The sequence below is a fragment of the Suncus etruscus genome, chromosome 2 (assembly GCF_024139225.1).
Source record: "Suncus etruscus isolate mSunEtr1 chromosome 2, mSunEtr1.pri.cur, whole genome shotgun sequence".
Lineage (NCBI taxonomy): Eukaryota > Metazoa > Chordata > Mammalia > Eulipotyphla > Soricidae > Suncus > Suncus etruscus.
In genome coordinates, this window is record NC_064849.1 from 83,264,007 (window position 1) to 83,277,862 (window position 13,856).

General features: G+C 46.1%; 1 protein-coding gene across 1 annotated transcript in view; it reads left to right on the plus strand.

The window, feature by feature from the left end:
* Positions 1-401: 401 nt before the first annotated feature.
* MYO10 (myosin X) overlaps positions 402-13,856 on the plus strand; it is a 225,666-nt gene continuing 212,211 nt past the window's right edge. The window contains 1 exon segment of the mRNA XM_049768272.1: positions 402-639. Within this exon segment, the coding sequence (XP_049624229.1) occupies positions 619-639 (21 nt within the window). The 5' untranslated portion in view covers positions 402-618.

Consider the following 13,856-nt stretch of genomic DNA (forward strand, 5'->3'; position numbering starts at 1 on the left):
TCGAATTTTTTTCTCGGAGGGGCGTGGCTCAAAGGCAGGAGGGGCGTGTCTCTGAGCGCGTGGGTGTGGCTACGGGGCGGGGCGTGAGCTTCAGTCCGCAGGTCTGTGCAGTGCTGCCGGCTGCGGGCCGAGCCGGGACGCCGGACGAGCAACTAACTCCCCGGCGCCGCTGTTGCTCGCTCGCTCGCTTCGGACCCGCAGTCGCAGCAGCGAGCGAGCGAGCGAGCGAGCGAGCGGGCGAGCCGGACGGGACTCGCTCGCTGAGTGCAAGCAAGTGGCCGCCGCGCTGCCCGACTCCCCAGCGGGAAGAATTTGCCACCAGCTGTTCGGCGCTCGGCGCTGCAACTTGGGAGCCGGAGCGAGACAAAAGGCGGCGGCGGCGTTGGCGGCGTTTGGGACGACGGAGGGGTCGGGAGCCGAGGGTGCGAGCTAGGGACGAGGACGAGCAGGCGATGGGCGCCGGGGAGCCCCGAGAAGCCCCGACCCCGAGCCCGGCAGCGACGCCGTGACGCGCGGGGGGCTCCTCGCGGACCCCAAAAAGTCTTGCCAAAGGGCTGGCTGCTCGCTTGGAGGGACCCGGGGCCGGCGATCGGACGCCCGTGAGACGGGCGGGAAACAATGGACAGCTTCTTCCCCGAGGTGAGTTGCGCCCACCCCACGGACACCCCGTTTTTCCAAACCCCTCCGGAATTGGGGGGGGGAGAGAGAGAGAGAGAGAGAGGAGAGAGAGAGGAGAGAGAGAGAGAGAGGAGAGAGAGGAGAGAGAGAGAGAGAGAGAGAGAGAGAGAGAGAGAGAGAGAGAGAGAGAGAGAGAGAGAGAGAGAGAGAGAGAGAGAGAGAGAAGGAAAGTTTCTGGGAGTCGCCGGTTCGCCCGCCCCCTTCCCTCCTGCCCCGCACGAGTGAGTGAGTAAGCCCGGGCAGGTTTTGATTCGTCCCGCAGTGCTCCGTGACGGGACAGCCGTGCCCAGGTTAAAGTAGCTGCTGCTTTGGGTTGAGTTGAGGTTGGGCTGGCCCCCCAAAAGCTCCTCCTCGCCTGCCCAGGCCTTCTGGGTGCTCCCCCCAAGGCGCCCTGACACCCCCTCTCGAATTAGCCATCATCTCGGCAAATGCAGGAAAACTTCATTTAAAAAAAATAGAATACATAGAAAAAAGAAAGAAAATTCCTAACCCAGGACATACCTTCTTCCTTCTTCTCCAAGGAAAGATTGGTATTTCCTCTGCAAAACGTGCCGTGCCGGCTTCCTGTGCAAAAAGGGGGTGCAACCCGACTTCCAGGCCCAGCTGGCTCCCCGCAGAGCAGGCAGGGCCCAAGGAGGTTTAATCATTCATTCATTCATTCATTCGCCGGTCTACACCGCCGCTGCCCAAGGTGTAGGTAGACCTTTGGAGCCTCACCTTGGAGAATGCTCCATAAGAAGTGCTCCTCTAGGACCTGAGCTCTTTGCAGAGCGGTGGGAATCTAACCTGGCGTTGGTGCCAGGCCTGGGGAGACTTTGGAGGTTTGGGGTGTGGAAAGAAACCCGTTCAAAGTGTTGTGTTTTGTTTTATTTTATTTTATTTTTTTGGAAGATAAAACTCGTGCCCCTTTGGAGGTCACGGGCGACAGAACAGCAAAGTTACTTGAAACCCTTGACTTGGGAACCCGCACCCCATCCCCCCTCATGAGAGTTTCGGCGGTTTCTGGACTCTTTTTTTTTTTTTTTTCCTTTCATGGTTGTGTTTATTTAATAAAAATCTGTTTAAGTTTGAGGTTTGAAGTGGCTCAAAGTAAACCTCGTTGACTTCAGGGAATCTGTGACTTTCATTGAAAGTCTGGGAGAGGGTGGGGGTGGGGTGCAATCTAGACTTTTGGAACCTTCCATTGGCCCAGAGTTTGACGTTTTTGTTCCTGATTTGCTTTCTTTAGGGGGTGAGAAGGGATATATAACGTTTCCAGTTATTTTGCTTTCTGGATACCCTCTATGGTCTAGAGTTCTTTCCTTGTAGGCCAAAGTGATAAGTAGATTCTTCTGGAATATCTGTGCTTTTTTTTTTTTTTTTGTCTCAGATGGCATGCTCATACTTAGTGGTGAGAGTTGGTTTGGAACAAAATTAATCATCATCAACACACACACATACATACATATATTTTTCCTTTAAAAGATTGGGAGACTGTAGCTTTTTCCACAGACCTCTATTTTCCTGGTAGAAGGCACCAGAACTTTTTACACAAGTTGCAGGTTAACCAATGATGAAAGGCCAGTGGGCTGTTTAATTGCTTTCGTCTGTTAGGAAACCTAGGCTTGTTCTCCTGTGTTCGTCGTTCTCTCTCTCTCTCTCTCTCTCTCTCTCTCTCTCTCTCTCTCTCTCTCTCTCTCTCTCTCTCTCTCTCTCTCTCCCTCCCTCCCTCCCTCTCTCTCTCCCTCCCTCTCTCTCTCTCCCTCTCTCTCTCTCCCTCCCTCCCTCCCTCCCTCCTCTTTTCCCCTCTTCCCCCCCCTCTCTCTCCCTCTCTGTCTCCTCTCCCCCTGTCTCTCTCTCTCTCTCTCTCTCTCTCTCTCTCTCTCTCTCTCTCTCTCTTTTCCCCTCTTCCCCCCCCCCCCCGTCTCTCTCTCCCTCTCTGTCTCTCTGTCTCTCTCCTCTCCCCCTGTCTCGCTCTCCCTCTCCCTCAGGCTCTCCCTCTCTCTATACACACAAACACACACATTTTTCTTTTTTTTGGTTTTATAGATTTTTGTGTTCTGGCCTCATCAGCAATCTAATGAACCACAAGATTTGTATTTCGGTTTATTGGGGTTCCAATTTCCTTGACACACCTGGCCTCCCCTTGGGGGTCGATCACTGCCCCCTAGTGGGAACTTCGGGCTGGGTCCACCTGCTATCCCAAGTGGGTTCCTTGCCTTGCCTTCCCTGTAAGAAGACCTTGTTGGTGATTTATATTTTTTCTGCTAATATGGCAGTCGGTGTTTATACCCGATTAACTCCATCCCCTTTACTAGATGATGACTCTTACCCCAAACATGGCTAAGTCCCCGAGTTTGTTGTCATACATTCCAGAACCTTTTTCCATCTATTACGGCTGACTCCAGTAGTTCGGGAACATTTTCATTAGGTTAAGTTCGGCATTTAGTCTAGCAAGGTGTTTGCTGGTATTGATACCAAATGAGTCTGCAAAATTCTGCCCCTGGAAACCATCCCTTGGATTTGGGGGTCAGCACCAGAAGGTCACAGGGACTCCCAAGACCTCTGTCCTAATTGGAACCAGACTACTGACATAGGCCCCGTTCCCTCCTGAGTGTGTGCTGCAGATAACAGACACTCTGATAAGAAGCTGTTGAAGACAATTTGATATCTGGTCGGACTCACAGAAATGATAGATTTCCAAGGAAGCACACTGGAAGACGTGTGTCCGTCCTTACCCTGGGTTTTGTCGCCTTCCGCATTGGGACCTCGGGATAATGACTTTTCACTTGTTGGACAACAGCCCCAAATGAATGCTATGCTAGGAAACTCGGAACAGCCTGACACATGGGTTAGCTTATGTATGAACCCCTAAATGGCCAGGCCACTGTTGCTAGATTTGTGACCAGTTGCTGTTGTTTTAAGCCAGATTGGGCTTTCTCAGACTGGTTCACTGTTGACACTGGGAGGGGATGGGGCTTTGTTGTGGGAGTGCTATGCTCTGTGTGCGAGGGTGTCCAGCAGGTACTTTGGACTCTGCTCATTTAGAACTAGAGATGACCCCAAGTCAGGATCATCCAAATATCTGCAGATGTTATCAGGAGATCCTGAAGGAGTTAAAAAAATAAACCCACAAAAGCTACACAGTGGATTTTGTCCTTGTGGAATTAATTCCAGTGCCTGTTGCGATCCAACCTTCTTGCCTGCACTTGTCTGTTTTAAATGGCACCAGGCGTTCTTTCTGCTGACCAGTGGGATGCTGGGGTCTGACAGCATATGGTCAGCTTCACACCGCACCCCCAGGATTCGAGCAACTGAGGGGGCCCCTTTGCTGTCTTTGAGTTTCCTCGAGGCCCATAGTAAGGTTTCATGGCTTCGCTCCAGTGGCCCGTTCATTCTGGAAGTCTTGTGGAAGTTGCAGCTTCTGGACATAGATGTTAAGTTTTCTCCAGGCAGGAGCTCAGATTAGGTATGTCTGGAACCAGAAGCAATTAAGAAACAAAACAAATAATGACAGCAACTTTGTACAGGACTTGCAGCGATGCTGTGGCTGATGTCTGAAGAGAGCAGAGCTGGTTGCATATCCACCGGGCCCGGCCTATGGGTCTGTGAATGGGTAGTTGTGGCAGAAAAGCAAATCAAGGTAGCTTCAGAACCCTTTTGGGGGCTTATTAATGGGACACCCCAAACATTTTAGGTTTTCTGCAGAAGCAGTTAAAATGGGTAGATACAGTAATATAGAGAGAGAGAGTGAGGGGAGAAAGAGAAGAGAGGGAGAGTTAGAAGAGAGAGAGGGAGAAATAGGAGAGGGAGTGAGAGAGAGAGGGAAAGAGAAGAACTAGGGAGAGATGGGAAAAAGATGAGAAAGGGAGAGATCAAAGAGGGTGAGTTTAAAGAGGTAGAGGTGAGAGAGAAAGGGGGAGAGATGAGAGAGTGAGAGAAGAGAGTGAAAGGAGATGAGAGAGTGAGGTGGGAGAAAGAAGAGCGGGAGAAATAAAAGAGGGCAAGATATAAGGGAAAGGGAGAAATGAGAGAAAAAGGGAGGGATGAGAGGAAGAGATAAAGAGAGATAGGTGAGAGAGAAGAGAAAGGGAGAGATAAGAGAGAGGGAGAGATGAGAGAGATAGTGTGAGAGAAAAGAGAGAATGAGAGAGAGAAAATAGAAAGAGAGAATCAGCAGCCAGCATGGATGTGGGAGGGCTCGGAAAAGTTCAAAAGTTTTTGGTAGTTGAGTTTCAGTCATACAATGTTCCCACTTTGGGAAGGTGGCTGAGTGGGTTCAAACTGTCCTTGAACTTGCTTTTCTTGTTTCATTTTCTTTTGGGGGCTAAAGGAATGCACACATGCAGAAGAAATTGGGGGCTACTCTTGGTAGTGCTCGGGGGAATCCCAGGGATCCCATATGCTGTATATGAGCCCTAGCCCTTTGAGCTATGCCCCTGGCTGTTTGATCTCATTCACTGAGCTTTCTCAGAGACACAGAAAAAAAGTTGAGGTCTAGACTTACGTTGTGGAACTACTTCCACCTCTATCTTCTCTCCAGGGCACAGGGAGGGCTGAGAGAACTTTCTTGGGTTACAAGTCTTAAAAGTGACCCCTTTTTGTGTTTGTGTTTTGGGGGCCACATCCATTTGTGCTCAGGGCTTACTCCTGACTGCACTTAGAGATCCCCACCCTATGGGATGCCCGAAATTGAACCCAGATCAGCTGCCTGCAAGATAAGTGCCCCCCAGCCTGCTGTGCCATCACTAAGGCCCCAAGGTGACCCTTTTTACTTTTTATGGCTGTGAGGACATTCACCTGCTAGACCTCGTGTTTTCTGCATGACCCCAAGACTTCCTCTTGCCCAGGACTGGACAAATGGCTTTGGGTCCTTGCTATGCGGGTGCAAAGGGCAGCATAGCCCTCCAGCATTTGCGAGTAGGGTAGTTGAGGGCCAGGAACCTGTGTGGGGCAGGCCAGGCAGGCTGGATTGCTCTGGGATCCTGTGACCGGCTGCTCTGGGGGTGCCCCCACCCACCCCCACAATCAGGCACAGACCAGCCCAGACAGGCCTGCTGTCTAATCAAAGTCAGAGAGAGGGCAAAGAGCCTTGTTCTTCCCCTTCCCCTCACTTTCTGTGGGGTCACCAAGAAGGACCCAGCTTGGGAAATTCTCAGCTCCGTGCCTGGAGGGAAGGAGGCACCTTGGGGGAGGCAGCTTTCCAAAGTTTGCCTTCAAAGATGTCGGGAGGGGGAGCAGGAAGAACCATAGCACAGTGAACAGGGATTTGCCATGTATATGGCTGATCCAGGTTTGATTCCCAGCATCCCATAGGGTCCCCCTGAGTCTGCCAGGAGTGATTCCTGAGCATAGAGTCAGGAATTAACCCCTGAGTAACCCTGGGTATGTCCCCCAAAACAAAACAAAAATGAAATTACCAGTGGGGTCACTGGCATGCTTATGATCAGCCTGGCCTTACCCCAGAGAAGGGGAAGTCACACAAGTCTGCATTAAGCTCTGCCTTAATCTCTCAAGATTCCCCAAGGCTGGGGATGGGCTGGCCTAGAAAGCAGCCTTATATTCACATGCAGTAATTCATGTCTTCCCCACACACATACACACCCCAGTATTCTCAGGGCAGGGGCTACTGACCTTAGGACTGTCCCCAACGGCCCTTCCTCTCTTTCCTTTCTGGAATTCTCTCTAGGACATAAAACCAAGTGTATGAGGTTTCCCCTCTTAACAGTCTATTTACATCTTCTGTTCCGTGAAGTACCCACTGTTGCCTCCTATCCTGGCTCTGCCCTGGCCTTGTGTTTTGTCTCTTCCTGCCCATCAACTACCCTACCCTCAAACCCACATATCACCCCATTACCCGTCTACCTGTCTCTCCTTTAAACTTGGTTCTGCCATCTTCCGCTATAGGTTTGTTGGCAAGACATGCCCCCAGTTCGATCCTGGAGGTAACCAGCCTTCCCAAAGGAGCCCATGGCAGCCTCTTTGCTTAAACAACCCCCTTTAGAAGGGTTTGCAAACTAAGTTTTAAAGCCTTTGCCCCACAAGGTCCTCGAGGAAAGGATTCTGTTTTAGCAAGGCTGGGGGTCCTGCTCAGGGCAGATGTTGTACAGCTGCAGCTAGGTCCCCGTTTTCCCTGGATTCTGAATTATTTTCCCCCAAGAGCCTGAGGATTGTCAAGAAATCCAGTGAATTTGGGCTCTGGTGTGAAGGGTTGGAAACACTTCCTGTTCACAAGGGTAGAGATGATGTCACTAGCGCAATAGCGAGGAAAGTGACCCTCGGGTTAAGTAGTTGGGTCACACTCTTGGAAAGTGATGTCAAGCATAGAATGATCACATTCATTTGTGAGATATAAAAATAAAATTGTATGATAATAATATCCAGAGACAATAGAGATGAGGTCCAGGAGGACCTGTCCATGGGAGGAAGCTTGTTACAAAGAACAGTGAGTGCAGTTAGGGCAGAGAAGGCAGCACTATAATAATGATGGTAGGAAATGATCACTCTGGATAAGAACTGGATGCTGAAAGGGGATATGCATGATACCCTTTCAGTAACAATACTGCAAACCACAGTATCTAAAAGAAAATAAAGGAAAAAAGTAAGAGAGAGAGAAAAAAAAATGTTTGCCCCAGAAGAAGGCTGGGAGGATGGCAAGAGGGAAATTGAGGACATTGGTAGTAGGAAAAGTGCCCTGGTCTTGGATATTGTAAGACTGAAGCTCAATCATGAACAACTTTTCAACTGTGGAAAAAAAATGCCCAACTATTATGAACAACTTTGAAACCATGGCGTCTAATAAAGTAATTAATAAAAGAAACAAGAAAGAAAGCAACGTCAGAGAGGAAGCTCAAAGGGCCAGAAGAACACATGCCTTGGAGTTGTGAGGCCCTGAACCCCAGTGTCATTGGTTCTAGTACTAGTGGCCCCACTTAGATCCACATAGCCCAGCCAGGTATTGCTGGGAGGAGCCTCTCTGCATCCTGAGCTCTGCAGGAGAGCCAACCTCACTCCACGTACATATGCAAAGAAAGAGTTACCAGGATTGAACGCAAGTGTCTCCCCAGAGTCTCCTTACCCTCATAGGCTGTTAGATGAAGCAACCTTGAGGAATATACCTTTGGAGTCTAAACAGAACTACCATGGGGTGGGAGTTTGATCAGATAAAGGGTTCCTTACCCCCCCTTACACTGGAAAGTCAGGAAGGAAATATTTTTGTACTTGACACTGATTGTTATTGTTTCCCTTTGTACTGTGATCTTTAAATATGGTATCTTAAGTCCCTAGCCTTGACCCCACGGGGACAGAATTATATAATAAGGCACATAACTCTCCTTTTTTGAGAAGTTTCCATTTGACCCAAAATAAAGGGTAGGATTCAATTATGTTCCTGTTTTTATTTTATTTTATTTTGCTCATGGATTACTCCTGGCTCTGTGCTCAGGGATCACTTCTCGAAGTAGGGCTCATAGGTGGTACTGGGAATGGAGTCTGGGCTGCTCTAATATCTGTCCAGCAGAGATCTGGATGTCTGCCGAATTCTGTCAGTGAAATCCTCTTTGAGATTTTGTTTTTGTTTTTTTGTTTTGTTTTTAGTTTTTGGTTTTTGAGTCACACCCAGTAGCACTCAGGGGTTACTCCTGGCTCTACGCTCAGAAATCGCTCCTGGCAGACTCGTGGGACCATATGGGATGGTGGGATTCAAACCACCGTCCTTCTTCATGCAAGGCAAACGCCCTAACTCCATGCTATCTCTCCGGCCCCAAACTTTTTTTGTTTGTTTGTTTTTGGTTTTTGCTCTTTGAGATTTTTTTAAATGATAAGCATCTGTTTTATTTCAGTTTCAAATTTGTATCTTACAGAGAAAAATCTGTTTTTAATTTTTGTGCTTCTCTGAGAAAGGAAATTCCAGTGCAATATTTCCTACCTTTCTTAACACCAGTGAGAAACAAATTGCTATCTTCAAGATTTCAAAGACTTTCACAATTAGAAACACTGATAAACGATGGTTTTAAATCTTCTTTCAACATAGTACATACAACTGTCCATTTCAGTTTCCCATCTGAGCATGGCTCTCCTATGCAAGATGACAGCTTGTGCTTGTTTTATTTTTTTTCTTGTTTATTTGAACATCTTGATTACATAAATGATTGTGATTAGGTTTCAGTCATGTAAAGAACACCCCCTTCACCAGTGCAACATTCCCACCACCAATGTCCCAAATCTCCCTCCATCCCACCCCCCACCTGTACTCTAGACAGGCTTTCCAGTTCCCTCATTCATTCACTTGATTATGGTAGTTCTCTGTGTAGTTATTTCTATAGCTGTACTCACCACTCTTTGTGGTGAGCTTCATGGAGTGAGCTGGTGTTCCAGCCCTCCTCTCATTGTCTCTGAGGATTGTTACAAAAATGACTTTTATTTTTCTTAAAACCCATAGATGAGTGAGACTATTCTGTATCTATCTCTCTCCTTCTGACTTATTTCACTAAGCATGATAGATTCCATGTACATCCATGTATAGGAAAATTTCATGACTTCATCTCTCCTGACGTCTGCATAGTATTCCATTGTGTATATGTACCACAGTTTCTTTAGCATTTCGTCTGTTGAAGGGCATCTTGGTTGTTTCCAGAGCCTGGCTATTGTGAATAGTGCTGCAATAAATATAGGTGTGAGGAAGGGATTTTTGTATTGTATTCTTGTGTTCTTAGGGTATATCCCTAGGAGTGGAATAGCTGGGTCGAATGGGAGCTCAATTTCCAGATTTTGGAGGAATCTCCATATCACTTTCCATAGAGGCTGTACTAGGCGGCATTCCCACCAGCAGTGGATAAGAGTTCCTTTCTCTCCACATCCCTGCCAGCACTGATTGTTCTCATTCTTCGTGATGTGTGCCAATCTTTGCGGTGTGAGGTGGTATCTCATCGTTGTTTTGATTTGCATCTCCCTGATGATTAGTGAGGAGGAGCATTTTTTCATGTGCCTTTAGGCCATTTGTATTTCTTTTTTATCAAAGTGTCTGTTCATTTCTTCTCCCCATTTTTTGATGGGATTAGATGTTTTTTTCTTGTAAAGTTCTGTCAGTGCCCTGTATATTTTGGATATTAGCCCCTTATCTGAGAAAAACCTTGTGATCAAGATTTTGAACACTCTCCCAGAGTTCCTTTTTGTTTGTTTTTTGATTGTTTTTATTTTGGGTATGTCTGGTGATACTTGGAGATTACTGCTGACTCTGCATTCAGGAATCACTCTTGGCAAGTTCAGGGGACCCTATGGGATGCTGGGGATTGAACTCGAGTTAGTCATATGCACAGCAAGTGCCTTGTCCACTGTGCTATCACTTGGCCCCACAGAGTTTCTTTAAATAAATAAAGATATATATATATATATATAGTTTGTTTGTTTGTTCTATTTTTTGGGTAATACCCAGCGGCACTCAAGGATTACTCCTGGCTCTGTGCTCAGAAATCATTCCTGACAGTCTCAGGGGACCAAATACGACGCCAGGGATCAAATTTAGGTTGGTCCCGGATTGGCCATTTGCAAGGCAAGTGCCCAACCCACTGTGCTACCACTCTGGGACCTTCATATATATTTTACTTGTGAGATCACTAATCAAGGGCTCTACCTCTTATTATTGTCTAATATTTTTCTTTTTTGGGGGGAGACCACACCTGGTAGTACTCAGGGCTTACTCCTGGCCCTGTGCTCAGAAATCACGCTTAGTGGGACTCAGCGGACCATATTGGATGCCATTGATCAAATCTAGGTCAGCCTTGTGCAAGGAAAGCACCAAACACACTATAACATCTCTTTAGTCCCATCCACCACATTTTAAAGATCAATCTTTAAATACAACATTTTTTTGCCTTGCTCTTTTTTTTTTGGCCCTGGGTCTGCCGGGCAGACAGTGAGAAACTTGAGTCTCTAGTTAAATCATCTGGTGATATGACATCAGCACATCTGATGTCTTGCCAGTTCCAGGAAAAGGTGTTGGACTTGGGCAGAGAGCCCTGGCAACCAGGATGAGGGGGTGACACACAGGGACGTGTCATGGGGCTCTCCCTTCACCCCAGCTTTCACATCTGCCCTTCCAGTTGTTGCCACCGAGAAACAGTTGACATGGTGGTAATTAGCTATTTCTATGAGCGGATGTCAGTGGGGTTGGATTTCTGTGTTGGGATGGATGAGCCTGCTCCTTTGTACCAGTTGTTGTAACTGATTTAGAAGCCTGGTGTTTGCAGGCTTGACTAGAGTTAACTCTTTCACTTGGCTTCAAACTCAACATCAGGTCCCAAGGAATTCCACAATTCTGGATTTTTTAAAACAAATTTTCTTTCTTTCTTTTTTTTTTTTTTTTAGGGAAAAAGGTGTTGGGTCTGGAAAAGTATCCACAGATTCTTCTGAGCTTGTATTATGTTAATTTCATGAAAAATCAGTTTTTATGACAAATCAGAAACTTCCATAAAGTTTCTCGATTGCCTTCATAGCTTCTGCCTAGATACTGAAATTCTGTGTTTAGAATTAGAGCTGTTGTTTTGAAAGAAACAGGGTTGATACAGATTGACAATATTTCTTTTTCCATGTCATTTTTAAATCTCCCTCTGCCCCCCCACTTTCCTTAATCCTTTAGAAATTACTGAACTTTTTTTCTGAAAATGCTGTAATCTAGAGGATGGAGAGACAGTATAGCATGTAGGATACCTGCCTGACCTGGGTTTTGATCTCTGGCATCCTTATATGTCCCTTGAGTACACAGCCAGGAGAATGTCCCAAACACAGCCTGGTGTGACCCCCCCCCAAAGCAAATAAACAGACAACAACAAAAAAGCCCTAATTCAGGGCTAATTCAGACCCTCCCTGGCTTTCCTCTGAATGAATGTGTTCTGATCTGGGTTTTCTAGGCCCTGGTAAGAAAGTTTTAGTTAGGGCCCGGAGAGATAGCACAGCGGCGTTGGCCTTGCAAGCAGCCGATCCAAGACCAAAGGTGGTTGGTTCGAATCCCGGTGTCCCATATGGTCCCCAGTGCCTGCCAGGAGCTATTTCTGAGCAGACAACCAGGAGTAACCCCTGAGCACCACCAGGTGTGGCCCAAAAAGAAAAAAAAAAAAAAGAATGTTTTAGTTAAAGCCCACTTCTCACTTGATAAGCGAAGATTCCACATGTCAAGAAACTAGTGTAAACACAGGAGTCGCTGCCATGTGCAGGAATGAGAGACAAATGTAACTCCATGTTTCATACCTAGAGGAAAAAATACGTTAATCCAGCTTAGCCTCCCCCCCATTTTTTTGTTTTTGTTTTTTAGGCCACACCCTGCGGCGCTCGGGTTACTCATAGCTCTGCGCTCAGAAATTACACCTGGCATGCTAGGGTAGCATATGGGATGCCAGGAATTGAACCCGAGTCCCTTCAGGGTTGGCCACATGCAAGGCAAATGCCCTACCACTGTGCTGTCTATCCGGCCCCCAATTTAGCCTCCTTTAAAAAGAAATTCTATTTTAATTGGGACCAGAGCAATAGCACAGTGATAGGGCATTTGCCTTGAACGCAGCCGACCCTGGCGTTCCATATGGTCCCCCAAACCAGGAGCGATTTCTGAGCGCATAGCCAGGAGTAACCCCTGAGCGTCACTGGCTGTGGCCCTCCAAAAACAAACAAAAAGAAACTATTTTCCTAACTTGATAAATAGACCTTTGTTGGGACACAGTCAAAACAATGTTTAAAGCTATTGCCAAAAATCTGCCAAATATCAAGATCAATGAGAATTGTCATATACAGGCACAGTGTGTGTATCTGTTGGTGAATGAGTGAGGTGTATGTGAGTAAAAGACAACAAGGGCCATAAAATAGTGCCTGTACATCTATTTTTCTTACTCCTATATCAGCGAAATAGTTCTATGGCAATATGGTCATGAGTTGCACATATATTTATGTTAATAGACCCACTGAAGTAGAAAACTCTTTGAATCATTGGGCTTCACGGATGGTAGTTGCATTGTTGTTTATTATTTGTCTTGTTTGTATTTCTTGTTCATTCACTTGGAGAAGGCCTGGCTTGCTAAGGCAGGTCCGTCATTACTGGCCCTATGGACAAAATTTAGAGAACAATTTGAGATTAAGAAAGGGAGAGCAGTGGTTGTATATAATTATTGATGCTGCCATATTATTATGTCATTACTCGCAGGCGTTTCACCATACCTTAGAGCAATACTTAGGACCATCAAATATTTCCAAAATTATTCTTCAAACTTTTCCATGCTGAGTATGTTGCCTGTGTTACTATAAAAAAAATTACACGTGTGTATTATGGAAGAACTGAGCACAGACATGAACTCATTAAAATTTTAGTTCAGATAAGAGTTTATACCTTCCCATTGGCCAAAATATAGTCTCATGTCAGTGTTTTTCTGAACTGGGGCCATATGACCACCAGGATACTTTGAAGGGGGGTAAAAATAGCAAAATTGGGGGATGTACTATAAGACTAGGGACTAGTCAGTAGGATGGGGGGCTTGAAGGGGGAGACACAGATGAAGGCAACAAGATTTCTGGGGTGTTACTATTGGGGAAAAAAAGTTGAGAAACTGCAAAATTTATAAAATACCAGAATCATGTGTCAGTAAATCTTTCCCTTCTTTGTCATATAAAACATGTTTATTTCTCTAAACTGATTTATAATATTTTCTTGAAATAACACATTTGTTGCATGCTTCACCTGTTTTTGTTCAGTTAAGGACATTTTTCTCTAAAATTGCTTGGAAGAAAAACCACATTTTTTTTTAAAGCCCACTGATGTTCAAGGTTTACTCCTGGCTCTGCACTCAGGGATCACTTCTGGTGAGCTCTGGGAATCCATCCCATCCTTGGGGTGCCAGGGATCAAACCTGGGTTTGTCACATGGAAAGTGTGCACCGTACCCACTGTACTATCTTGCCAGTCCCACATTTTTAAGTGAAATGGACAAACTAGTTGGGTTTGGGGTTTGTGGGAAAATTTTTGCTAGCATTATTCATAGTAAGCAATAATCCATAGCAAAATAACTGCTGCTATTGCAATTTTAGAAGTAGGAATATTTCTACTTAAGGCTCTGATTTAATCTAAAGACTTTTGATTTTAATTTTTGAGGAGAAGTCCATGTGCCTAGGTTTTAGAGTGGCACATTTCTTCTTCCTGGGTGGTAATCTCACTTTTCTAGA